This window comes from Dendrobium catenatum, unplaced genomic scaffold (assembly GCF_001605985.2).
Source record: "Dendrobium catenatum unplaced genomic scaffold, ASM160598v2 original_scaffold_117459, whole genome shotgun sequence".
Classification (NCBI taxonomy): domain Eukaryota; kingdom Viridiplantae; phylum Streptophyta; class Magnoliopsida; order Asparagales; family Orchidaceae; genus Dendrobium; species Dendrobium catenatum.
Window position 1 is genome coordinate 207,760 of NW_021435894.1, and position 26,215 is coordinate 233,974.

General features: G+C 38.4%; 3 protein-coding genes across 3 annotated transcripts; all 3 read right to left on the minus strand.

The window, feature by feature from the left end:
• Positions 1 to 2,491: 2,491 nt before the first annotated feature.
• LOC110094207 (auxin-binding protein ABP19a-like) lies at positions 2,492 to 3,782 on the minus strand. The gene is made up of 2 exons (XM_020819384.2): positions 3,330 to 3,782; positions 2,492 to 2,674 (listed from the first exon to the last, which is right to left on the minus strand). The coding sequence occupies exons 1-2, from the start codon at positions 3,774 to 3,776 to the stop codon at positions 2,492 to 2,494; spliced, it is 630 nt and encodes a 209-aa protein (XP_020675043.1). The 5' UTR covers positions 3,777 to 3,782.
• A 6,375-nt stretch (positions 3,783 to 10,157) lies between these two features.
• Positions 10,158 to 26,041, minus strand: LOC110094192 (12-oxophytodienoate reductase 7). Its single transcript, XM_020819363.2, has 5 exons — positions 25,848 to 26,041; positions 20,884 to 21,024; positions 12,221 to 12,351; positions 11,434 to 11,619; positions 10,158 to 10,916 (listed from the first exon to the last, which is right to left on the minus strand). The coding sequence occupies exons 1-5, from the start codon at positions 25,919 to 25,921 to the stop codon at positions 10,267 to 10,269; spliced, it is 1,182 nt and encodes a 393-aa protein (XP_020675022.1). The 5' UTR covers positions 25,922 to 26,041; the 3' UTR covers positions 10,158 to 10,266.
• On the minus strand, positions 12,686 to 14,415 carry LOC114578686 (pentatricopeptide repeat-containing protein At2g17140-like). Its single transcript, XM_028692080.1, has 3 exons — positions 14,284 to 14,415; positions 13,737 to 14,176; positions 12,686 to 13,485 (listed from the first exon to the last, which is right to left on the minus strand). The coding sequence occupies exons 1-3, from the start codon at positions 14,285 to 14,287 to the stop codon at positions 12,859 to 12,861; spliced, it is 1,071 nt and encodes a 356-aa protein (XP_028547913.1). The 5' UTR covers positions 14,288 to 14,415; the 3' UTR covers positions 12,686 to 12,858.
• Positions 26,042 to 26,215: the final 174 nt, after the last annotated feature.

The following is a 26,215-nucleotide window of genomic DNA, read 5'->3' on the forward strand; positions in this document are numbered from 1 at the left end:
CACCAGCACTAACACAAGCCCGAGGGACCTGAGTAGAAGGTAAGGCCCCAGCCACAATATCCTCAAAAACCTTCACAGTAGACTTAGCAGCACCAACCTCACCAAAATAAATCACATAATTCAACGAATTAACATGCAACATGTTAGGAGAAGTCGGCACAGGAGACCCCAACTCATTAATAGGAGGCAAAACAGTAACATCATCCTCAAGAATACCAACGTCACAATCCAATCCCTGCACCTTAGGCACCGTTACATAAGGGACAACATCATTTTCAACAAAAGCGAGACTAAATTAGAGCTCGTATTAAGAGTAGCATTAGGGAGAACAACCGAGCCAGAACGACATTTAGCCGGAACATGACCAATACACTTACAAGACACACAAAAGAGGGGAAAATCGTCTAACACAACCTCCTGCACATACCCTAAATTTACAGATCCTAACCATACTTGATTATGATAGGATTGAGTTATATCAAGCTCCACTAAGACACGAGCAACAGAATGCCATGAACATATAGAAGTTGCTTCATCAATTTTCAACGGTTTGCTAAAGATAGCGCCAAGGCCATGAAGAACACAATGGGTGTACAAATGGGAACGAAGATGAGGAAAAGAAATCCAGATCGGTAACAGGCGACTCAACACCAACATCCAAGCAAGACGACCACTTCGTTAATTTCATATAGTAGTTGGAAACAAGATAAGATCTTTGGCAAAAGACCCTACAATAGTCTAGGTCATTTGCAAATTTGATCAGAATGTGAGAAGGATCCAGCAAGGTAACAGAGACTTCGCCATTTAGCTTTAGGTTGAAAAAAAATTTCTGAATGGTGTCCAAAGAAGGCCTCTTAGAAGGGAAAAACCCAATTAAAGAAAATTGAAAAGGGGAAGCCAAAGCCCTGATTTCTTGGCCGAAAATCTAAAGTGAGGGCAAGTCACGGAATGTAGAAGTCCTTAAATCCGGAAAACAAGAAGACGAAGAAGAACTAGTGAGCGCATCTAAAAACGAAACAGGAATGGAGAAGCACCCCCCCCCCGTCCCCCCCCCAAGAAACCAGGGTCTCGCAACTTATTCGGAGCCATACCGGTACCGTTGGAGAGAAAATGATCAAAACAACCGAGCAAACACCAAAACAATTAGGATACAAAGAGGAGAGCTTCCCAGGAATCCAGAAGAGCAACTGGCGAGGAAGCCCTAGCGGGGCGGAGAGATCCCTGGCACAGCCTAGCGAAGGAACCCTAGCAGAGGGAAAGAGGCCTAGACGTTGAAAGTGAAAATAATGATGTCAAAACATTTGTTTGTTGGAAATCGTGATTGTTGTATGTGAAGAATTCTAAAGATTCGAATCCAATACCTCTTAGTTGATAGCCAATGTTCTCAATCAACAGACTAAGGCTTTGTTTGGGACGGCTTTTTTATTACTTATTAAAACAACTTTTTTGTTAAATAATTAAATTTTTGTACTTAAAATATACTTTAAAAAAATAGTAAGAAAGCCATCCCAAATGAAACCTAAGCTGAGCTGCGAGAGTAGAGTTCTCATTAGAGCAAAAAATAATCTTACATTTGAAGTGAAATAAGAGATGTGTTTCTTGATATATTAGAGGCGACTTTTTATCTATTAACCTAAAATTTGGGTTCACTATAGGATAAAAAAAACATAAATTTTTTTCGGTGTTAATTTTGGCAGAAAAAATGGCCAGTAATTTCAAAGGTATTTTTGACGAAAAAATCTGATGGAATTGCTTATTTTTCTTATAATAGGTCATGATTTTCCACTAAGACCACCCGTAATGTTCCTCATAAGGAGTGAGTGTTTAATATTCTACACAAATCACAGAAATTATCCTCAGGATATTAAAATCAAATCTCTACTACATCATATTTTTACTTTAACAACCAAATTTCTTTAGCAAAATAGATCCTCACAATTATGGGCGGTATTACTCTCAGTTGAGCCCACCCTCAAAAATAAAATTTAAATAAATAAAAAGCGTTCTTTAGTTAATTTCAACCCTTAAAATTCTATTTTTCCGGATTTAAAAGAGAGAGAGAGAAAATTGTAGCATTTTTTATAAGATTATATTATGATTAGGAATGTTTTCTCTCTATGTAGAAAAATTGAAAGTATTATTTCGAGGTGATAGCATAGCAAAATTGGTTAAATTGTACATATTGATTTTTAACTTATTTTTATTAAATTTTAAAATTATTAATAACCCCTTTAAAAGGATATAATAAATTGAAATAAAATAGTAACAAAAAAATAAGATAAACTAGAAATGAATACCTAAGATACTTATTTAACTCAAAACATAGAGCAATTATTACATGAGCTGAGCTCAATATCAATTAGCTCAGCATTCGAGCTCCATCCAAGCACGTTAAAATTCCTCACATAACAAACACTTGAAAACAACAAACCAACTAGAAGACAAATTATTAACTCAGATCGAACAGCAACTGTGAGCGATATTTTTGTTCTTAGTCGGTTCCCCCGAAGACCTTCTTGAGCTTCTTAACCTCCGCATCATCGAGGAAGGTCACCTTCTCCACTAGCGGCGACGGCAAAGAGTTCGCAAACAACGCAAGGCTCACAATCTGCAATCCCGGGTTCGGGCTACTGAAAGAACCAAATGCGACCGCCGGCAAGCCGCCACTCTGCACCTGCAAGTAGTCATGGCAAATGCTCCAAGTTTATCCTTTTAGCTCGATTAAGAGTTTCTTTTAATTGATTCGATCGTTAAATATTCTGTGGACGAGGAAATATATTTGGCCAAATAAAATTTTAATAAATTTAAATAAAAAATTAGGTTTTGATATTTTGATTAAATGTTTTGTTAGGATAGATTTAAAATTATTTGAGTTATATTAAAATTTGTAGTATAAATTTTGATTATTTCTCGAGATTAAGCCCATTTCAAAGCAAATTTAATACCCCCATCTTGATTAAAATTTGTTGGAATATACAATGACAGAAAATTGTCTTATATATTTATATAGTAATATTTAAATTTTCATATTTGTATATAAAACATTCTAATTTTTAAATTTTACCTATTTAAAGTGAAAATCATATATATACAACTTTTCATACATATGTTTTTATTTCATTTGAATGCTAGTAAGTTATATAAGAAATATAAAAATATAAAAATTCAATATAATTTTGCTATTAAAAACTACAAAAAATTTTCATAATAAAAAATTGAGCCGTTGAGCTCATTGATAGGTATTCTATTCAATAATTAACGAACAGAAGAGTCCAATAAAGTTCAAAGTTGTTCATATTCAGCCGTTAATTTACAGTTTAATTAATTACCTGGAAGTGTAGCAGGCCTTGGGGAAAAACTATCGCATCTCCTTTATGCAGCGTCTTATAATAAACTGAATTGGAGGAAGAGATGAAGCCAGCTATGATGGAGCCCTGTATAACTACGAGGACCTCGGAGGCGGCGGGGTGAAGGTGGAGAGGTACTACGCCACCAATTGCAATGTCGAGGCGAGCGGCGGAGATGCCGAGGCCGTTGAGGCCCGGTAATTGCGGGGAGAAGGCGGGGGTTACGGCAGCTTTGAATTTGTTGTTGGTATTTCCGGCAACGCCGAGTCCGGAGAAGACGAAATCAGAGATGGTGACCGTGGATTCTTTCTTGCAGGAGAATCCGGCTGGACTAGTGGGGAGGGAGAGATCGGCGACGCAGAAGTCGGCGGCGGAGGAGGGGGAGAGGATGGAGGAGAGGAGGAGGAGAAGGAAAGGAATTGGAAGCATTGCTTGTTAATTTTTGTTGTTAGAGATAAAGATATATGTGTGGGGCGAGGTGCTAATTCATCGAGGTGGAGATATATATATATACTCTCTCGATCGAGAGAGGGAGAGAGAGTCACGAGGGATTTTGTTGGGGATCGAAATTTTTTGCTTTTGTTAATTTGTGACAGATTTTTTTTTGAATGTTTAATAGTTCAATTAAAATAAGAAGAGGAAGCTCCCACTGCTTTGTAAGTCTGTTTGAATGGAGGTAGTGTAATATTTTGGCGATGGCGGTGTGCTTTTTAAGTTTATAGAGTAATAATCCCCACTAATATTTAGGAAAGTCTATTGGTAAATAATTTATACACCATAAAAAAAAATCATTTAGATCAGACATGAATCTTTAGGCATATTTAGATTGAATATTTTCATAATTAAATAAAAAAATATCATTAAAACTCTGATATTATCAAATTTATAGTCGAGCTGAGAATCTTGACGAGAAAAACCAAACGATATAGAAAATTATCTAAGTTGAACTTAAATGAGCCCAAATCAAGTGAAGCACAAATGAAAACTTCAAGATATTAATTGAATAACCAAATGATCTCAAATATTGACATGCTTATAGTTGAATTAAGCGGCTCGATTAGACGGATTCAACATTCCCAAGATTGCTCGATTATGATATCATAAGGCACTTAAATGTTAAAGTTCAATGCTTGACATACTTGGCTATGTACTTTTAGCTTTCTCCAATATATTTCTTGTTACTTCTATTGGTCTTAATGAGGACTTGCGATGCACTCAATAAAAATTCATTTGTCCTCTAATGAAACTTAATTAGAAAGCGATTGTTTGCACATGAGAATTTTTATGGTGTACTCCTCTTGCAAGTTATACTCGTCTTTGCCTTAATTGCTATCATCATGTACACTTAGATATATTGTAGATGTAGAAATGTGATTTTAAATGTTCCACCATATTACCTACCTTCTTTATATCCATCAAGGTTTAAAATGATGAAATAAGAAATAAAAGACATTTTCCTTTATTAAGATGAGGATGATGCATAAGCCTCAAGTTGGATGGTGACAAAATAAAATAAAAAAATTCATAAATTGTATCAAATTCATAAATATGCAATAAATCATTAATAGTTTAATTTTTTTTTTAGGATAAACCCACAGAGGGGCCTACGTGTTAATATTAAAATTCGGTTACAACGTCCTTAAAAGGACCCACCAGCTCGCTACTGCTCCGAAGAGCTACAATCAAAAAGGAAATAAAAACAACTAAGAGCCGGTAGTTCCTTGTCATAAGCTTAATTTAATAGTTTAACTTATGCTTCATTTGGGATGATTTTTTACTGCTTTCTAAAAACAACTTTTTAGTTTAAAACTACTTTAAATAACAATAAGAAAGTCATCCCAAACAAAACCTTAGTTCATCATAATCTAGTACTTTTAACAAGAGAAAAGAAAAAAAAATCAGTCTTAAATTTTCTTTAACTAAAAGAAAAATCTTTTTTTTATCACTTGTAGCGGAAACAAAATAAATCAATAATAAAAAGATTAATCAGATATTTCACACAAGCAGTTAAAGGTAATAAAAATAAAGTATGAAAATAATAAAGAAAAGAACCCATCCGATATATAGTGGTTCGGTCCAACTTGACCTATGTCCACTCCTCGGAGGAACCCTCCGAGTATTGCACTAAATCTTTAGTGACTCTCATTTAACCCCACAGCTAGGCGGAGAAGCCCTTACAAAATCACTTCCACCTTTCCCGGTGAAGCAGAGTAGTCGGGTCCTTTGACACCAAAGAGATCTTCTTCTTCCCAAAACTTCTCTCAAGATGAACCTTGAATCTGATGGTACTAAAGGTGCAAGCTTACCGGAGTAACCGTGTGAAACCCCCTCCACACTCCCTTGAAACCCGCTCAAAGGATCTTCTCCCTCTCTCAAACTCCAACATTTCCTCTCTCTCTTTCAAATTCTCTCTTCAAGTTTTGTCCAGAAGAACGAAACTTCAATGACTGCCAAAGATATATACTTATCAAGTGCCTTAACAAAGCATAAATAGATGGCTTTGAAAAATCATAAAAAATAATCTTGGCGGCAAATATCATCAAGGACGATCACAGAATCATCCCATATGATGTGCTTAAAAAGAGGGCTTTGTAAAACCCTAAAAATTCAATTTCGACATCAAATATCATCCAAGACGATCGCAGAATCGTCCCGTATGATGTGCTTAAAAGAGGGCTTCAGAAAATCCTAAAAACTTAATTCATGTGCCAAATAAAGTCCATGACGATCGAAGAATCGTCTCGTACGATATGCAGAATTTGACTTGATAGTCCCGGCTGATATCAGGATAATCCTGGATGATTAGTTCAAATTTATACAGATCATCCAGGATGATATTGTGGATCGTCCTGGATGATTAGAAGAAAAATTATGGTATTTTGTCTTGGACGATTTAGAAAAATCAGGTATGTCGGCAAACGTCATACAGCACGATTTAAGAATAGTTTAATCATAATTAATCTTTTATTCACATGATTAATTTAGTCATGATTTGTATTGATCGTCCAGGACGATTATAACAAAATTTTAATCTTAAATCCTTGCGTAAACGATCATTGACGACTATTTTTCAATATCATAACGAATCATCCTAGACGATCAAAATCGTCCAGTATGATTAGTTTAAAACTTGAACTTCTTGTTTTGACTCAATCTCACTCCCACTAAGTATGTGTGTGGATGGCCACCAAGCAAGCATACAATCATAAAGGGCTTGACTAAAGAAATAAAAAAATACACCAAAGAGTATTACAAAAATTGTTACAACATAACATATTCTATCTAATCTTGAGCTAGCCTTGAATCTTTATTGGATGGTGCATGGTATTCCTCAAAAGTTAGTACACACACAAATAAAAATATATATTGCAAATACAAGTAGACAATAGGATGTGAGCCATAATATTTGTTATCATCAAAATCATAAACTCATAAGCTCGAGTTGCAACAAGATCATTACTAAGTTAAGTGTTACAGAGATGAGGATGCTTAGGTGGATGAGTGGTTTTACCCTTAGAGATAGGATACAAAATGCGCATATACGTGAAAAGAGATTAGAGTTGCTCCAATGGAAGATAAGATTAGAGAGAGTCGCCTTAGATGGTTTTACCACATTAAACAGGGGCCTTCCGATGACCCTGTCAGGAAAGTTAAGATATTAGATTTGACTTATGTTAAGAAAGGTAGAAGTAGATTTAAAAAGACTTGGTTAGAAAATTTTAGAAATGATCTTTGTTTATTATATTTAAATAAGAATTTGACTTTTAATAAGACACAATAGTGAAAAAGGATTCATATAGTCGACCCCACGTAGTGGGAGAAAGGCTTGATGTTATTGTTGTTGTTGTTGTACTCTTAATTCTTGAATGAAATCAGATTCAAATTTGGCCTTGGATGACATGAGCATCTTGCTTAAGTGGGCACTTCAAGTTAATAAGCTCTGTTGCTCCCAAGGTCGTCATACTTATTAATTTGCTCTTCATTAATGCCTTCAAAAAGTTGACTTTGTTGGAGCTTGCTTTAGATCTAGCCCAATTAACATGATAGTTAACTATATCTTATTTGTACTTTATTATAACGAAGTAGAAGGCTAATAATGTATGTGATTAATTATTGATGACGCATGATTGGGTTACTTTAGTCACTTAGTCTTGAAATAAAAAGAAGAATTGCGATGGACGATGATGGTCTCTAAAGCACAATAATGTTGTAATTTATCATTTTAATGAAATATTTTTATTTTGCATTATGCAAGTAGTGAATAACAATAACTAAATAGGCGATTGTTGATCATTCTCATCAATAAAAGTAGGCCTATAATGTAAATATATAACAAACAAGATGTTAAAGATATGTGTGGATTTGCTGAGTTTACTGACATTTCCATTGATTAAATAAAATCAGGTTCCCTAATATTATTTTAAAGTTTGCAACTTACAAAAGTTTATCTTAATAAAAAAAGAACACTTGTGACGGTTTTAACCGTCACAATATTATAGATTTGCGGCGGCTAAAATTAAACTGCCGCAATTCTGCAACCAAATTTCATTTTCAGGCTATGATGGCGATCATAATCGAATCAATTTTGTAAAATGTGGTGGTTATGACCACCGTTACAGCTTGCACTCCCTATATACCACCTATCCTAATTGTCTTAAAACTATTGTGAAATATGTCGTTGTAAGGCATTATAATCAAGTCGCAGTTTTCAAACTGTTGCAAGAATAATAGAGGTTTTAAAAACCATCAGGAAAACCTATTATTATAGTGTTAGCCCTTTTTTTGAGTAGTGAATGTTTCTTAATATTCATGCTGCCCTTGCTCTTATTCATGATTGTGTCAGATTTTCATGCAAAATTATGTCATTAAACTTTTTATCTCTCTACGGTCCGTGGTGAATGTACCCACACACAACACTGATAATACATATATGATATATTAAATGTAAAAGTGTTTCTCTCTCGCTTGTGCAACCTAGTCTCCTTAAGAATGAGGACAAATAATGGAGAGTAGCCATTGCTTTCAGCTCAAGCAGGCCACAGTGACTGACAGGTCTTCCGTCTGATCGGGAGGTGACGGCATCCGCAAGCAGCTTGACGCCTTTTCGCCGTTTTTCCATGCAAGAAAGAGGTGAGCAGAATCTGAGGAAAAGAGAAGATGATAAACCAAAAAGGCTCAACCACTCGTTGGGAGCAATGGCCGCTCATTTTAATTTGGTCCCTCCTCACAGCCTATCATTCATTTGAAGGATTTCACCTATGTTGCACGGATAAATCTATTTAGGAAGGCGTGCTTTTTATCCGATACACCGATACAAGGATACACCTCCGATACGACAATGATACGTGTATCCAATTAAAATACCATTTAATTTCAAAAGGACACGCATATCGGATATGCGTGTCCATTGAAAAACAAAAAAAAAATATTCCGAAAAAAAAAAAGACACTTCGTATTTACTTGCGAGCTAGATTCTCTAATTTCTAAGATGGATTTGAATCTCTTGATGATATGGGTATATTAAAAATTGTTAATCATTCACTTGATGAGTCTGAATTAGAAGCTATGATATTTATTGAAGATATATAGAAATTCAAAGACAAACCACTAAAGAAGCTAATCATATCATTCATTCTATTAATTAGTTAAAACTTCATGGGCTAGACAATTTATGTTTATGTTTTTTTTATTGAAACTTCTTTTTTTTTTTTTTGTAATTTCAAATATTATGCTTTGATTGCTTTATTAATTTTTATGTATGATTTATAAATTATAATATTGTGTCTGCACCGTATCCTACATTTTTAATAATTGACGTGTCCGTATCTGTATCGTGTCTTATCCATGTCACCGTATCCACATTAGTGCAACATATGATTTCACACTTACAGAGGGGGCGATTAATATTGTAACAACTGTTCACATAAATAAAAATAAAGTTTCAATTTTTAGAGAATTATTTTGGTATTAACTTTGCTAAAAAATTTACTTTAAAAATTAGTAAGAAAGTTATTCAGTTATTCTAATTTAAAGTTTCATCTCCCTCGTATTGTTGGCGACCACAATAGGGTGCCACCTGTGACCCTATCCCGCAAGATTTTCTTACATGAATTTAAGCCTCATTTTCCACCCCATCATCACAGCAGGGAGAAAGTCTCTATTGTTTAATCGACTCAACCATTATTTCTTCTGCCTGAATTAATGATATCCAATCGACTCAATAACTACCAGGCCACAAGCACTCATTCTTCAGTAGCAATTGAAATAGCATAAATTGTGCTTTCAAGAAGAAAGAATAGACAAACAAAACATACAAAATCTGGCTTATTGTTTTGCGATTGATATTTCATATTTGATTGGGGAAGAACTAAGAACATTTCCAATCTAGCAACCTATTTTTCACTTCAAAATACAATTACGATCATATCATATAATAATTCGTCTCCAATCGAATTATATTTCTAAAACTAAAAAAATTATTTTATATATATTCTTTTTCTATCTCCATTTCTAACCTCCATTTTACTGCACCAAAAAAATATTTTTACAAAAAATAGAAGCAGCTGCAAACGCGTAAATGACGTTCGGTTGAAAATATCCTTTTGATACCATTCAAGCTTGTTGAATAGAGATGGTGCAGATAAACGTCAATTGTCTGAATGCCAATTCCTTTAAAGTAAAGATGTTAAAAGAATTGAATAATAAGTCCAAAGATATCTCAAAATCATTGGCAACTACAATACAAATTTTGATTAATTATTTATATATTACACTCATCAAAATAAATACAATAATTTTAAAATTTATTCTATTACATTCCAAATATATTAATTCAAATATTTTCTAATATTTATATTAATAAGATTAACATTACGTCTAGATAAATTGCAGAAGCACGCAGCTAATTGGGCCAATTTCTTCACAGCCGAGATTGGGCTCGTTGCTCTGTCAAGAAGGGATAGTCTGTAAACCCGACCACTGGATCCTGCGTGTAGAAAGTCGATCTGACGTACCGGTTCAGACCGGCATTAAGCCTAAACCGCTCTGGCAGATCCGGGTTGGAGATAAAAAGCCGGCCATAAGACACTAGGTCTGCTGCGCCTCCGGCCACCGCCTCCTCACCGAGCTCCCGGGTGAAGCCACCGCTGGCAATGAACGTCCCATCGTACGCATCTCGCCAAGCCCGCATCAGACGGCTCTCCTCTTCTGGGTTACCATACCGCGCAGCCTCTGCTTGACCGTACGCCGTGTATCGCGGCTGGGTGACATGGAGGTAGGCGAGCTTCTCACCGGCGGTGGACTGTATTGCATTGAGCTTCCCGGCAACAGCAAGACCGAGGGAGAGGGGATCGGAGTCATGGGCCTCAAGGTGGTCAATGGCCGGGGATACTCGGACGCCGACTCGGCTGGGCCCAATGGCAGAGGTCACTGAATGGACCAATTCGGCGAGGAAGCGGATGCGGTTCGGGAGCGGACCGCCGTAGGCGTCGGACCGATCATTGATGCCATCTTTGAGAAACTGGTCTATGATGTATCCATGGGCCCCGTGGATTTCCACGCCGTCGAAACCTGCAGGTTGAGCGACAAAGGTAAGATATTACACCAGAAGACTGTCAAACAATATCAAAGGCCTACAAAGACAAATTTTTACCATCAAATACAGAGAATGTTATATAAGAATAATATTCAATTTTTTTTTTTAGAATTTTTCTATTGAAGTGATAATCTTGGGATTTGGCGTCATATAAACGAACTTCCGCCGCTTTTTTGCCTAAAATCGAACCTAATAAATATTTATTTATTTTTGTTTTTTATTTTGTTGAGATATTATATTACTCGATATCATTTAAATATGTATGAGAATTTTATCTTAATTTCTATATTAATGTTGTATCTTAAATAAATTAATTATGTAAAAAATATTTTACTTTCTAAAAAATAATGTGTTTTTAAATTATTATTTCTTAATTATTGATAACAAAATTCTACACTTAAAATTTTTAAATTAATAACCAATTTTTCGAATTTAAAAAAAATATATTCACAATGTTCACCCATAAGCAAATAGCGGAAACTTTAGCTCTACCTGCTTTGATTGCGTTGACAGCCGCTTGCCTGTACTGCTCCACAATTTTGGGTATCTCTGAAGCAGAAAGACGGCGAGGCCTTGGGTAGGTACCATATTTTCCATCAGGCATCAATATCCTCCACCTCCCAGAGATCGGCTTATCCGTAGAGGATATTGGAGCGGAATCATCACGAGGTTGGTAAACTGCAGCACCAAATCACAGATTAGAAAGCAAAATAGTTTTATTGATATGTCTATACAAAACAAATAGAAAATAAAAAAGGAGAAAATTTATCCAGTGGCGATTATTTTTGAAGTGTTTATCACAGTAGCAGGGCAGGGAATAGGCATAAAAGCATAAATGTCATCATGTGCTATCACAGCCTGACCAAAACACAAGGTCTGAAGCTTTTTTTAGTTTAAAAATTGATGAGTTCAACAAGAGACTGAATACTCTAGCTCTTATAAATCATCGTGACATCTTTCAGAAAACTATTCCTCTCTAAACTTTGAAACTTGTAAGAAAAAAAAAACAAATATTTAGTTGAATACTCAATTTGAAAGAAGTGCATAAAAAACTAAGGCTCGTTTGGGACGGGTTTTTTTTCCTGCTTTTTGAAGTAGCTTTTTAATACAAAAATTAAAATTTTTGTACTAGAAAATTGATTCAAGAAGCAATAAAAAAACCGTCCCAAATGAAGCCTAGTTATGAACATCATGAGACATATTCTCAAGTCAAAGTGATGCAAAAATAATTTTTGTTATTCCACGATGTCCTATAAATGAGAGCAGAAATTGAGTTAACCTTGGTGAGAAGCCCTTCCTACGTGCCACAATTGGCAGAAAATGATGCTTCCTTTAGCATGCACAGCATCAACAACCTTCTTCCACGCATCTATTTGCACTTGAGTGTAAATTCCAGGGCAGTGTGGAAACCTGCAAGTGAAAAGCTATTAAAATCCTTACTTGCAAAATAAGAAGTTGAATAACATAAAAAAAACGCCTGTTATGGCAATGGCATGATTGTGTATTTTAAAAACTTGTAAGAGTTTCAGTTTGGCTGGTTACTCATACATTTTTTTCATGTTACTGTGTAATGCCCAAACATACCTTTGATAAAGTTGGAAAAACAAAACCATTTTGACTTGTTTTGCTTAACTTTACTGATGTAGTGGATCGTCGGAAGACTCGACCTGCAAGAAGGATTTTGGGATCCCAATCCAGGGAAGAAGAAGAAACAAAAGCTCTAAGGCTTCAAATGGTATAATATTTCATTCAATACCTTTCCTATTACAAAACCTCCTATTTATAATAGCAAAAAGAGAATTCTAGAACCTCATTCTAACAAACTTAGATAAGATGTCCTAGGGAACACCATAAGCATAAGATGCACCGCATCATTCTCCCCTAGCGAAAAAAAAGGCTCGACTCCGTCGAGACGCATTATTGACAAAGAAGTTGCAGAAGGCAGATTCCCGGATCGAAGACTTTGAATGCGGGCTTTAAAATTACCACATGAAGAGGCTTACAAAATTGAGCATCATCCACTCTGCTCTCCTTGCAGAGTTCCTCAATAAGATATTTGTATGAGAAGTTCTCAACAACAAAGCCCTTTTCAAAGGAAATTTGAAATAACTCCTTAGCCTCCAACACCTTACCATATCTACACAACTCGTGGCAAAACAAGCTATAGAGAACCTCCTTCTCACCGCAAATGGCAAGACCGATTAGGAATGCACCTTGAGCAGCATCAAACTCACCGACCTTGCAAAAGGCTTTAATCAACAGGCTGAAAGAAGCTAACTTGGGCAGGATTCCACCCTTCATCATCTCATTCAAAATCGAGGCAGCTTTACTAATCATTCCACCTTCACAAAAGGCCTGAATCAGGTTATTATACGTCATAGCATCCAGAGAAACGCCTTTATCACACATTTCATCAATTAAATCGTGCATTTCACTGATTTGATTTTTCCTTCCCAAGCCCCAAATCAGCAAGTTGTAGGTTCTTGCGCTTGGTTGACAGCCTTTCTTCTCCATGTCCCTAAGAACTTTAAAAGCAGAGGAGATCTTCCCAAGTTTACAAAACCCATGGATAAATGTATCATAAATTATGGCATCAGGAGTGATATTCTTTCCCAACAACTCAAGCAGCTTCTTATTAGCTTCATCCAAGCGGCCTGCCTTGCACCAATTAAATCGTGCATTTCACTGATTTGATTTTTCCTTCCCAAGCCCCAAATCAACAAGTTGTAGGTTCTTGCGCTTGGTTGACAGCCTTTCTTCTCCATGTCCCTAAGAACTTTAAAAGCTGAGGAGATCTTCCCAAGTTTACCAAGCGCTGCACTTCCATGAAGCCACATGCCACTAACGATCTCCATTGCCTTATCCAACTTCCCACATCGGCATAAGCCATCAATAACTATATTGCAGCTCGCAATATTCAAACCATAACCTTTCTCATTCATCTTTTGCAGCAGCATTTCTGCCTCCCATGTTCTTCCCTCTTTCCAGAGACTCTGAAGCAAGATGTTGCAAGTAAAAACATTTGGAAAACATCCGTTGCTCGCCATCTCATGCAGAAGCCAAGTGTGAGTTCTCCGGCTGGTCACTTCGAATGTCGGATCATCATCCATATTATAAACCATATAATGCCGCACCAATGTAGGATCGAACCCTTTGTGGTCATTATATCGAGCAGTTGGGGAGCATTGCAGGTAAACAGTTTTGTTTGCGAACTTTAGACAGGGCGCATTCACACCTGCAGGGAAAACACGCCAAATAACGTTGGCATTTAGTTTAATCTTCCCATTTGGTAGAAACCCAGTAAACTTATTGTTTCCAAGTCTAAGAATCTCAAGGTAATACACATAATCAAATCCAGGCAATGGCCCTGACAACCGATTGTAGCTCAAATCCAACACTCTCAAACTCCCAAAAATAGATAGCTCGCCTCCATCAATCAGTGATCCAGTCAATTGATTATGGCTCAAATTGAGATACTTCACAGAATCTGATACCTGGAGCTGAGAAGAATTTCCATCCGCGGCAGAGTTCAGAGCCCGCACTGCCTTGTTGCCGTCCGCAGGCAATGCAGGAAAACGGCAAATCTGCAGCTGGAGCTCCATCCCGACAGAGTCGGATTCTTCAAATACAGTAGGAGAATGAACGCTGGTCGAAGTGTGGGGCTGGAAGACGGCGTGGAGCGGAGCTGGGTTTGGCATTGCAGGATGCGAAGGTGAGGCCGGGATCAGATCTGAATCGCTGGAAATATCCGGTGGCCATCGGTATCGATCGAATCGCTGCTGGCGGTTGGTGGAACTATAACGACCCAAGATCCGTGTAGTGAAAGGATTCATCTGATCGATCATTCATTTTCTTTTTCTCATCCATTATTCGTATCAATACACACATACATATATCCAAAGCCAGAGATAATTACATTACAGAAAGAAACAGCAGCGGATACTATAATTCACATATAGTACAACAGAGCACAGACAAAAAGCGTCCAAGAGGTCATATACAATAGCCGCACCGGCTACAAAAGAAAGCCTACCAAGGCTACAAAACAAAGAGCGGGTTTAAGCACCGAGTCTGAAATAGACATGTTCTTGCACGGAAAGACATTTTCGTTGAATTTAACATGTCTAGATATAAAAATGCTATTCGTTATCATATTCAAGCATTTGTAGCCTTTTGATGTTTCAGAATACCCAAGAAATATGCACGGTTGTGACGTTGGCGTGAGTTTTGTACAATGAGAGGGAGGAGATAGCGGGTAACATTCACATTCGAATGTTCGAAGGTGTTCGTATGAGGTTTTTATTTGGAACATTCTTTGTAAGGGTGACATGTTTGCTGTAGTAATTGAGGGAAGCCGATTAATGAGGTAGGTAGCCGTGCACGCCGCATCCAGCCAATAATTCATTGGTAAGCTGGCCGTTTGTAGTAGCGTTCTCGTCATTGTGATGATATGACGATGCTTATGCTCTGTCGTGCCGTTTTGTTCTGGAGTATAGGGACACGAGGTTTGATGCTTGATCCCTATGTTCTTTGTAAATGTTTGGAAATGTTGATTTACAAATTCACCACCTCCGTCAGTTCTTATAGTTTTTACCTTGTAATTTGTTTGACGTTCGATGAAGTGGACGAACTGAATGAAAATGTTAGTGACCTCAGACTTATGTATTAAAGGAAACAGCCATATAAAACGTGAGAAATCGTCAACAAAGATTACATAGTATTTGAATCCTTGATGTGAGGGAGCCGGTGAAGGACCCCACATATCGGAATGAATGAGTTCCAGTGGAGCATTAGTTCTATTAGTTGAACGATCAAACGAGAGTTTATGACCTTTACATGATAAGCAGGAAGTACAAACAGACTTAAAAGACTTAATATGTAAACAGGGATTATTCTTTGAGATTTGCTGAAGAACACGGTGATGAGGATGTCCTAGGCGACGATGCCAGTCCAAAGAAGATGTGTTGGACGCCATTAACGCTTTGGAAGATTGCTGTGGTCGCGGGGTTCCGATCTTGTACATTCCATTGCTACATGGACCTTTGAGGATGACTTGATTGGTCGTCCGATCCTTAAAAACAAAACCGTTTTCATCAAATGTTATAAATATAGGATTATCTTTGACAAGATTTGATATAGATAGTAGATTATAAGACAGTGATGGAATGTGAAGAAGCCGTGAGAGAAGGATCTTACTAGCCGCGGTAGGAAGTAGTCCCGTTCCCGTGTGGGCAATTGGGACGGACCTTCCGTCCCCGATGGTTACCATATTATTCCCTTTGTAGGCGTTGTAATTGTCCAGATTGTCGATTGTATTGGTCATGTGCGAGGATGCGCCTAAGTCAATGTACCAATCGACCGTCTGATTGCTGTCGTTGTTTACAAGAAATGCTGTGTTGTTCTTGGACGTAGGCGGATTCGGAGCGTAGTTGACGTTAAGCCGATGCCAGCACGCGTCGACACTGTGCCCTTTCTTTTTGCAGATTTGGCATGTAATGCCGGAGTTCTGCGCAGGTTTGTTTGTCTGTGAGTTATCTGGCGCCGATCGACCGCGTCTACCACGTCCCCTGAATGTAAAGAGTGCGGATTGATTGTCCGGTACTTTCGGAAACTTGAGTGCCGCCGACTTAAGATGGATTTCTTCACTTATTAGAAGTGAATAAAGATTGTCAAGAGAGAGAGAATTTTGCATTGTGCGGATGGTAGTTGTAAACGACTGGTATTCCGGAGGTAACTCGTTCAAGATGTAGATCATGACATCTTCGGGATCGACCGACGAGCCTGCCGCTGAGATTTTATCCACGATCTTCTTGATTTCAGTAAGATACTGAGTCATGGACATTGTATGCATAGATACGTTGTGTAGCTCATTTTTGAGCTGAATGACCTTTGATCGGTTAGATGACTGGAATCGCGTTTGGAGAGTCAGCCAGATTTCGTGTGTGGATTCAAGATGAATCACATAGGGCAGGACTTCCGGCGAGATAGTGGAGCACATCGCAGTTGCAAGGTTCTGGTCCGTGACTTGCCATGTTTGAGCACCTTGATTAGGATCGGCGTTCTCTTGCGTCGATTTTGGATCAAGAAATGCGGCGAATCCGTTGGCCTTGAACAATTTTGCAATTTGTGTACTCCATATTGGAAAATTATCCGATGTAAGCGAATGCGGAACGAGTAATTTGAGATTCGAAATTACAAATTTTAGAGAAGGAGAGATGAGCTGAGTCGACGATGCATCTCGGGTAGAAGGCCGGTCATCGAGGTGGCGGAAGCTTGGTTTGCCATGGCGAGGTCGTCAGAACCGACCGGCTCTTGATACCATGAAGAAATCCAAGAACCGAAGAAGAGGAAGAAGAGGAACAGGGAAATAGTAAAATGTAAATTGTATATTCTTCCTTATCTCTGTTACAGATTGAACATGAATATATAAAGAGATATTGAGCTACTAGAGGTACACGTGTAATGTTTTAATAGGTCTTAATAATGTCTTTATTCAAAGCATGGCTTTGGTTGTAATCCTGTAGCTTAACATTCCCCCTCAAACTGATTATTGGGTCCGATAGTCAGTTTGGAACGAAGAATTTTAAATCGAGAAGTAGCTAGAGGTTTGGTTAGGATATCAGCAATCTGATCGATCGTGCTGATTGGTAATAACCGAATACTCCCGTTTTGAATGTGATCACGAACGAAGCGTTGGTCGATTTCGATATGCTTTGTTCGTGCATGGAATACGGGATTATTTGCCAAAGCTATGGTAGACATGTTATCACAGAATATTTCTATGGGTTGGTTGTGAAGGATGCCGAAGTCAGCCAGGAGGAGCTTAATCCAGATAGTGTCCGCGGTAGCTGATGCCAAAGCTCGGTATTCTGCTTCGGTAGAGGATCGGGAAACTATAGTCTGTTTCTTTACAGTCCAGGAGACTAAAGTTTCTCCCAGAAATGTGCAGAAACCTGATGTAGATTTACGAGTCACCGGATCCGAGGCCCAATCTACGTCCGAAAACGTTCGGAGCAGTAGATTGTTTCTGGAGATGTGAAGGCCATAGTGAGTTGATCCTTTGATATACCTGATCAGCTTCTTTAACATGACCGTGTGAATGGCAGATGGATTATGCATATGTTGTGAGAGTGTATTTACGGCGTAAGCTATGTCCGGGCACGTCAATGTCAGATATTGAAGTGATCCAATTATTTTCCGGTATGTTAAAGCGTCGAAGAGAGGAGGGTCGTCGGAGCCTGTTACAGGTAGTTTTGTAATAGAAGGATTAGCTACCGAGTTACAATTCTGTAGCTCGGCTAACTGTATGATAGAATTTGCGTATAAATTTTGAGACAAGAAATACTTATCAGGAGTGGATTCGATCTTGATGCCAAGAAATTGATTTGCCGTGCCAAGATCATTCATTGTGAACTTCGATTTCAATTTTTCCACCAGATCGCTCATCGCTTCAGTGTCATTACCGGTTAGAAAGATATCATCCACGTACACGAGTAAGTAGAGTTGTATATGATTCCAATGTAAGATCAACAGTGATGGGTCTGCCTGGCTGTGGATAAAGCCAATTTGAATGAAGTAATTTGTGAAAGTGGTGTACCATTGACGAGGTGCTTGGCGCAATCCATAAATTGCCTTTTTAAGACAGCAAACATGGTTGGGATTAGACGAATCCTCAAATCCTTTAGGTTGTCTCATATATACTGTGTCGTTGATGTCGCCGTGTAAGAATGCATTTGCCACGTCAAGTTGTCGTATGTGCCATTTGTGAAACAGAGCCACCGTGAATAGGATTCTGATTGTTGGTAGCTTGGCAACCGGACTGAACGTGTCTTGATAATCAAGGCCATACTCTTGTTGATTCCCTTGTGCGACGAGTCGTGCTTTGAATCGAGCCACTGATCCGTCTGAATTATACTTAGTTCTATAGGTCCATTTGGATCCCAGAATGGATCCGTTGATTGGTGGTGGTACGAGCGTCCAGGTGTCCTGTTTTTGTAATGCGAAAAACTCCTCTGCCATTGCCTTACGCCATTCAAACTTCTTGCTGGCCTCACTATAGGTTGTAGGGTCAGTATGAGGTAGATCTTTATGCAATAGATTCAACCTTTGAACTGGTTTAAGACTTCCAGTTTTTGCTATGGTCGTCATTTGATGAGTGACAGTCGGAGCGGATGTAGTAGACCTGGTTTGAGGGATGTGATTGACGAGAGGAGCAGTTGGAATTGGTGGGATAGTAACCTGTGATACTGTATCTCTGGATACTTGCGTCTGATTGTGCTCCGGTGATCTGGAGTGCGTAGTATGTAGTGTGGAGGCGGGAACGAGCAGATGAGTAGGTGGATTGGGTTTAAGCACCGAGTCTGAAATAGACATGTTCTTGCACGGAAAGACATTTTCGTTGAATTTAACATGTCTAGATATAAAAATGCTATTCGTTATCATATTCAAGCATTTGTAGCCTTTTGATGTTTCAGAATACCCAAGAAATATGCACGGTTGTGACGTTGGCGTGAGTTTTGTACAATGAGAGGGAGGAGATAGCGGGTAACATTCACATTCGAATGTTCGAAGGTGTTCGTATGAGGTTTTTATTTGGAACATTCTTTGTAAGGGTGACATGTTTGCTGTAGTAATTGAGGGAAGCCGATTAATGAGGTAGGTAGCCGTGCACGCCGCATCCAGCCAATAATTCATTGGTAAGCTGGCCGTTTGTAGTAGCGTTCTCGTCATTGTGATGATATGACGATGCTTATGCTCTGTCGTGCCGTTTTGTTCTGGAGTATAGGGACACGAGGTTTGATGCTTGATCCCTATGTTCTTTGTAAATGTTTGGAAATGTTGATTTACAAATTCACCACCTCCGTCAGTTCTTATAGTTTTTACCTTGTAATTTGTTTGACGTTCGATGAAGTGGACGAACTGAATGAAAATGTTAGTGACCTCAGACTTATGTATTAAAGGAAACAGCCATATAAAACGTGAGAAATCGTCAACAAAGATTACATAGTATTTGAATCCTTGATGTGAGGGAGCCGGTGAAGGACCCCACATATCGGAATGAATGAGTTCCAGTGGAGCATTAGTTCTATTAGTTGAACGATCAAACGAGAGTTTATGACCTTTACATGATAAGCAGGAAGTACAAACAGACTTAAAAGACTTAATATGTAAACAGGGATTATTCTTTGAGATTTGCTGAAGAACACGGTGATGAGGATGTCCTAGGCGACGATGCCAGTCCAAAGAAGATGTGTTGGACGCCATTAACGCTTTGGAAGATTGCTGTGGTCGCGGGGTTCCGATCTTGTACATTCCATTGCTACATGGACCTTTGAGGATGACTTGATTGGTCGTCCGATCCTTAAAAACAAAACCGTTTTCATCAAATGTTATAAATATAGGATTATCTTTGACAAGATTTGATATAGATAGTAGATTATAAGACAGTGATGGAATGTGAAGAAGCCGTGAGAGAAGGATCTTACTAGCCGCGGTAGGAAGTAGTCCCGTTCCCGTGTGGGCAATTGGGACGGACCTTCCGTCCCCGATGGTTACCATATTATTCCCTTTGTAGGCGTTGTAATTGTCCAGATTGTCGATTGTATTGGTCATGTGCGAGGATGCGCCTAAGTCAATGTACCAATCGACCGTCTGATTGCTGTCGTTGTTTACAAGAAATGCTGTGTTGTTCTTGGACGTAGGCGGATTCGAAGGCAAATTTAATTTGTAAAGTAAGAAAATAAACTAATTCACTGCTAAAGTTTTATTATTCTTTTCAAGTCATACAACCATACATGATAAATAATGCAATTCAAAAAATTAATTTAGGCCCTCCTAAATATATTTTTTGGGTCCGCCGCTATCTATATTATTCAATAGATCAAATCGCACTTATAACTAAGTTTAAACTCTGATCAAATAGAACAAGACAGCAAAAATTACCCTGCAGCTTTGGGTGAAACCAAGGTCCCCTCAGTAATCAACAAACCACCGTCAGTGGCTCTTTGGGTATAGTATTCAATGTTAGCAGGCTGTGGAACTCCATTTAGAGCCCGACACCTCGTCATAGGTGCCAGAACTACCCTGTACCCATAAACAAAGCCATGAATATTCAGAAGGAAATACAACGCAGAAGCGCATATATTTAACAAATGTTATCGACTTCACTAAATAAACTTCTTCATAAGCTTACATTTCAAATAACCAATTATCCGAATTCATGCAAGTAAGAGTGAAGCTCATCTAGTCTGAAGAAATGATGTATTGTGAACAACTCTTTCATGATAGATTTCAAAGATATGCAAAAAGATGGCATTTTGAACAATAATAAACCCCAACGCGCAATAGGTCGTGGGTAAGGTTGGCGATCAAACAAGCCCTCCAAGTATTCCAATGACAACAGTCACATGAAAAGAGAAATCTCTACAAGAGGTTATGGTAAAGGACATCCAAATTCTAGATGCAATAAATCTCAAGTTAAACGATATTATAAATCAGCAGGCGCACTATGCTAGATAATGTAAAACACCAAAGTTCAAAATTGATTAGAGTCAATTACATGGAAAAAAAGAAAGAGGAAAATAAAAAGGTAACATCTTTATTCCAGCAAATGATGGAAGACATCAATTCATTTCAAATGTCTATTATGTACCCAATATGAAAAGCAAAATTGCGATTTTGAGTAAACTCCTAGGCAAAGGCTATGATATTCACATGAAATATTATAGTCTTTTTATAAGATATCGCAAAGAAATGTCATTACCAAAGTGAAATTGTCAAAAAAATAGAATTTTTTCTTTGCATATTAAAAACAATGTAGCAAATATCAAAACATGTTACAAAGATGCATCTTGGCTTTGACATCTTTATTTTGAGCATCTCAACTTTAGAGAACAAGAGTTTGTTGGGATTCTTGAGGAGTTGTGCTTCTTGAATGTAGAGGGAGAGAGGGAGGGAGGGAAGAGGAGAGGGGGAGAGCCAAAAATAAACTGCAATATTACTGCTTGGCTTCTCGAGTATTACAACCTTATACACTTATTTATAGACAAACCAATGAACAACTCTAATCCATGGTTATACAAGAGTACACAAAGAAGAACCTAAAGAAAATACAACATGATCCTAAGGAACAACTAACCTAAAATTGGACCAAAACTTAATAATCTCCACCTTGGTCAAGATTTTACAATCAAAGAAAATCCTTCCCTACCTGTTGCCTCTACCTGCTGCAACGCTGCAGCGACAATACCTAGCTCTCCTTTCCACCCGTCACCTCCTTAGTAGCTGCATCTCCACCTTGTGGCAAATCTACATGCTTCCCTGCCTTGACCGAGAGCCATTGCTCCACCTGCTTCCATCAATAAAAGTCTTTAAGTGACGGTCTGCTTCTCCTCTACTTACTTACTCGAACCAGCATCTGCTCTGATCCGATCGGCTCCCTGCACTAACTCCAAGAGCAAACCTGTCGAGCCGGCCCAATTCCGCTCATGCCCGACCTCTATTGTGCGTTCACGCGTTCCAAACCACATGCGCCTATGTCCGTCGTTGTTCCTCCCATGATCTGCATCCCCATGCCTTATGCAGTTTTTTGCCCACGCACCTCTCGTATGTCACACTTGTGCACCAACTCCGAGTACCCTTCGGCTTGCCCATCTTCCCTGGGCATCTGTGTGTGCTCTGACCCTTGACTTCACACGAGTCATCCGCCTGATCCTGATCCCGAGCCTGGTGCCCGCTTCTTGCACAAAACCGCACACGCTACTTCCCGCGTGAGAAACTAATGATTCTTGAATCCACCGAGAATCATCCACCCGCTTTTGTCTCTGCCCTATGCAATCAGGCAGCCAACTAGCTTCTGTGCACAAGATCCAGTCTGCACGGAATGCACCATCCGACTCCGCTTTCGATTTCGCGACCAATTAGCGATTAAGCCTGATCGTGTATTAGAAGCCCACAAACAGCCCAACCACCCGCATAACACACCCATGGGCTCTGCTCCTACAATCTGTGTGAATCCTCATGCGCCCACAGAATGCCTAGCGTGAGTCCCCTCCCCCCCTTCTCAGAGACCGTGTTCATGTGCGCCTTGGTCGTCCCCCTCGCACGCCCAACCTCCACGCCAAGTGTGCCGCGTACATGAGATCCGCACGCTCATGCGCGATTCTTGGCTCTGACTTCCTTCGAAGACCTCCAACTGATGCCTGTTGAACCAGACCCAATCTCTCACTCTGATTCTTCAGCACCGTGCATACAACACTACATGTGCATCTCGCGCAACCAGCTTGAATACACGAGACTCAAATCTCGTGCCCTCTGTCCACTTGCACGCGCGACCTTCATTTACAGCCCGCTTGCACGTGCATCACCAACTCGAGATACTAATATCCCGGCTCATGTTCGCGATCCCAGGCCTACATGATGGTACTTCTTGTGCTTGTATCCGACCCATATATTCCACTGCCAAAGAGCCCACATGCTTGTGTCCAATTTTGAGCTTTTGAACCTCCCTTTTGCTGCTCCGATATGTCGCACTATTGATCGTGGCACCTCACAAACTACATGATATATCCCACAGTCAATCGAAAAACCAACACGAGCTCCACCCCACTCAGGACATCCAGCATGCCCGCCTGCGTACACTCTTGATTTCGCAATCCGCTCAATCGCCTCCTCTTCTTGATCACAAAAACACCTTCATGATCCTAATGAATTGCAATATTATTGCTTGGCTTCTCGAGTATTACAGCCTTATACACTTATTTATAGTTGTACCAATGAACAACTCTAATCAATGGCTATACAAGGCTACACAAAGAAGAACCTAAAGAAAGTACAACATGATCCTAATGAAAAACTAACCTAAAACTGAACTAAAACCTAACAGAGTTCTTACCTAAGAGGATGATGAGAGGTTTATGTACATAAACCGCCCTAACAAACTTTGTGAAGGATATGGAAGTCATCAAGTCATTTCAAATTTCTATTATAAGCTTAATTTGAAAAATAATATTTTGAGTTTGGACCAAATTTTAGAGATAAGCTACACATATGAAAGATTATAGGCTTTTTACAAGATATGAAAAGGGAATTAAATTACTAAGTTAGAAAAGCCAGATAATCTTCTTTGAGGATTGAAAATGATATTACAAAATATCTCAAGACATGTTGCATATACCCTGCAGCAACCACCCTAATTAACTTTGTGAAGATGTTTACTCAAAAAGCAATTCAATAGAGCTTTTAAAAGAGTCAAGTTAAAGTGCTCAAAAGACACAAGAGCTCATACATACATGCATGGTTGAACCGATCAAGCCTAGCTCAATTGGTAAAAACGATTACTTCCTTCTTTTCATAGATGATTTTTAGAGAAAATAGTGGTTTATTTCTTTAAACATGATTTAGAAGTCCATTAAGCATTCAAGAATTTCAAGGCCACAATGGAGAAAGAAATACATGTCGTTGGGCACCTTTGGACTCGGATGATATTACTTTTTGTGTTGTTTGATTTATACATTAAGACGTTCAATTCGACTATAAGTTTGCTGAAATTAAAGTTCAAATGATTCAAATTTTGATTTTGAAAGTTTCCAACTCAACAATGCATCGAGTGGATATTTTGTTGACATATCAAACTTAATATTAAAAATGAATTCAACCATTCAAAACATCTTTATTGAAACAAACTAAGCCCAAACATTTTTGTTCACGTAATTTTAAATCATTTATAAAATTGGTTCCAAATGTAATTTTTACATAATTTTAAATCATTTATAAAATGTAATTCTGTAAAACTAGGCCCAAACATATGTGTTGAAGCAAATTATCCCAAAAACAGAATAATGAGAAAGCAAAAATCATAGAGTTTTTATGAAAACATAAAAAATCAATGACATTTTCATGAAAACATAAAAAATTACCCTTTTTGCTCTTTTTTAAATAAAATTTTAATTATTCTCTTTTTCTTAATTAAATTAAACACCAGATCCCCTTTAAATTTTCAGCATTTCTCCCATTCTCTCTCTTTTAAACATGATATCAGAGCCACATTTTATATTAATCATTTCTAGCTAAACATCTTACATTCACAAACCTCCTACGAGCGCACAAACTTTCCCTGCATTCCTATTGACAAGCTTGGCGTCATTGGCTTTGCTACCCGCAATCTCAAACGCACCCCTGCTTTGCACGAGTACTCACAAGACCACCATCCGCACACGCATCCCATCAAATCGCACGCGCCAACTCCACCTACTCGCCATCCGCGCGCACATCTCCTCCCTGAAATCATCTTTGACTTCGTCGCCTCGACATCACTCGGTTGCCGGAGAAAAACACCCTCTTTAGATACCCCGTGAGTACAGTTCTCCCTACTTATAAGAACATTTTTAACGATAATTACTGTTTTCAAACATAAAACTTTTTACACTCTTGAGTTTATTGGGGAATATTATGTTAAAATATGCACAAAATCATAGCAAAGTTCCTGGCAATTCAATTACCAATATATTTTTTATTATTGAAATTATTTTATTTTATTTTTTATTTTTAGATATATATAGCCAAATATATACTTGTACCATAAAAAATTCAAATAAATATCAAAGGATGCATGAAATTATTCCTAAATATAGTCTAATAATAGTATAAATTATCCATATAAATTTGAAAATGAAGCCCAAAACTTATCAGCCTCGTATATCAATCCTGTAAACCATAACTTACATCAACTCAAACGGTTTTAGAATAAATATAGAGATCAAATACAATAGAAAGTAAGATCCGCCATTAGCGCAGACGGAAGAACTAAAAAACTGAATTCCTTTAAATTCTCCAAAAAATGAACAAAATCATTTTACCGCGTAACCCTAAAGTAGATCCAAATGAGGAACTGAGAGAAGAAAGCTCACCGATGTGAGAGGAGGAAGCGACCCATTTGGTATGGCTTAGACAGAGACGGGCTATGATTCTCAGTCTCTGCCATGTGATTGAAGCTGCAGATCGAGCAATAGAAGAGAAGAAGAAGATGAGATCAATCCAAAGAGATGTGAAGAAAATCAGCAGCAATTAATGATCTATCGATGGATGCTACGAAGAGAAAAAGGGGGAAAAAGGGTTTATAAATTAGTGGGAGTATAGTGCGAGTACAGAAGCTGGGAGACCGCGTGAGAGCTGGGGCCCGCGGCATCTGCATCTGGTCACCGCTCCACCTTCAGGCATTTCAACGAAAATAATAAGAAACTGACCTTGAGAAAGTCGCTTCTCGGTGAGCAGCGAA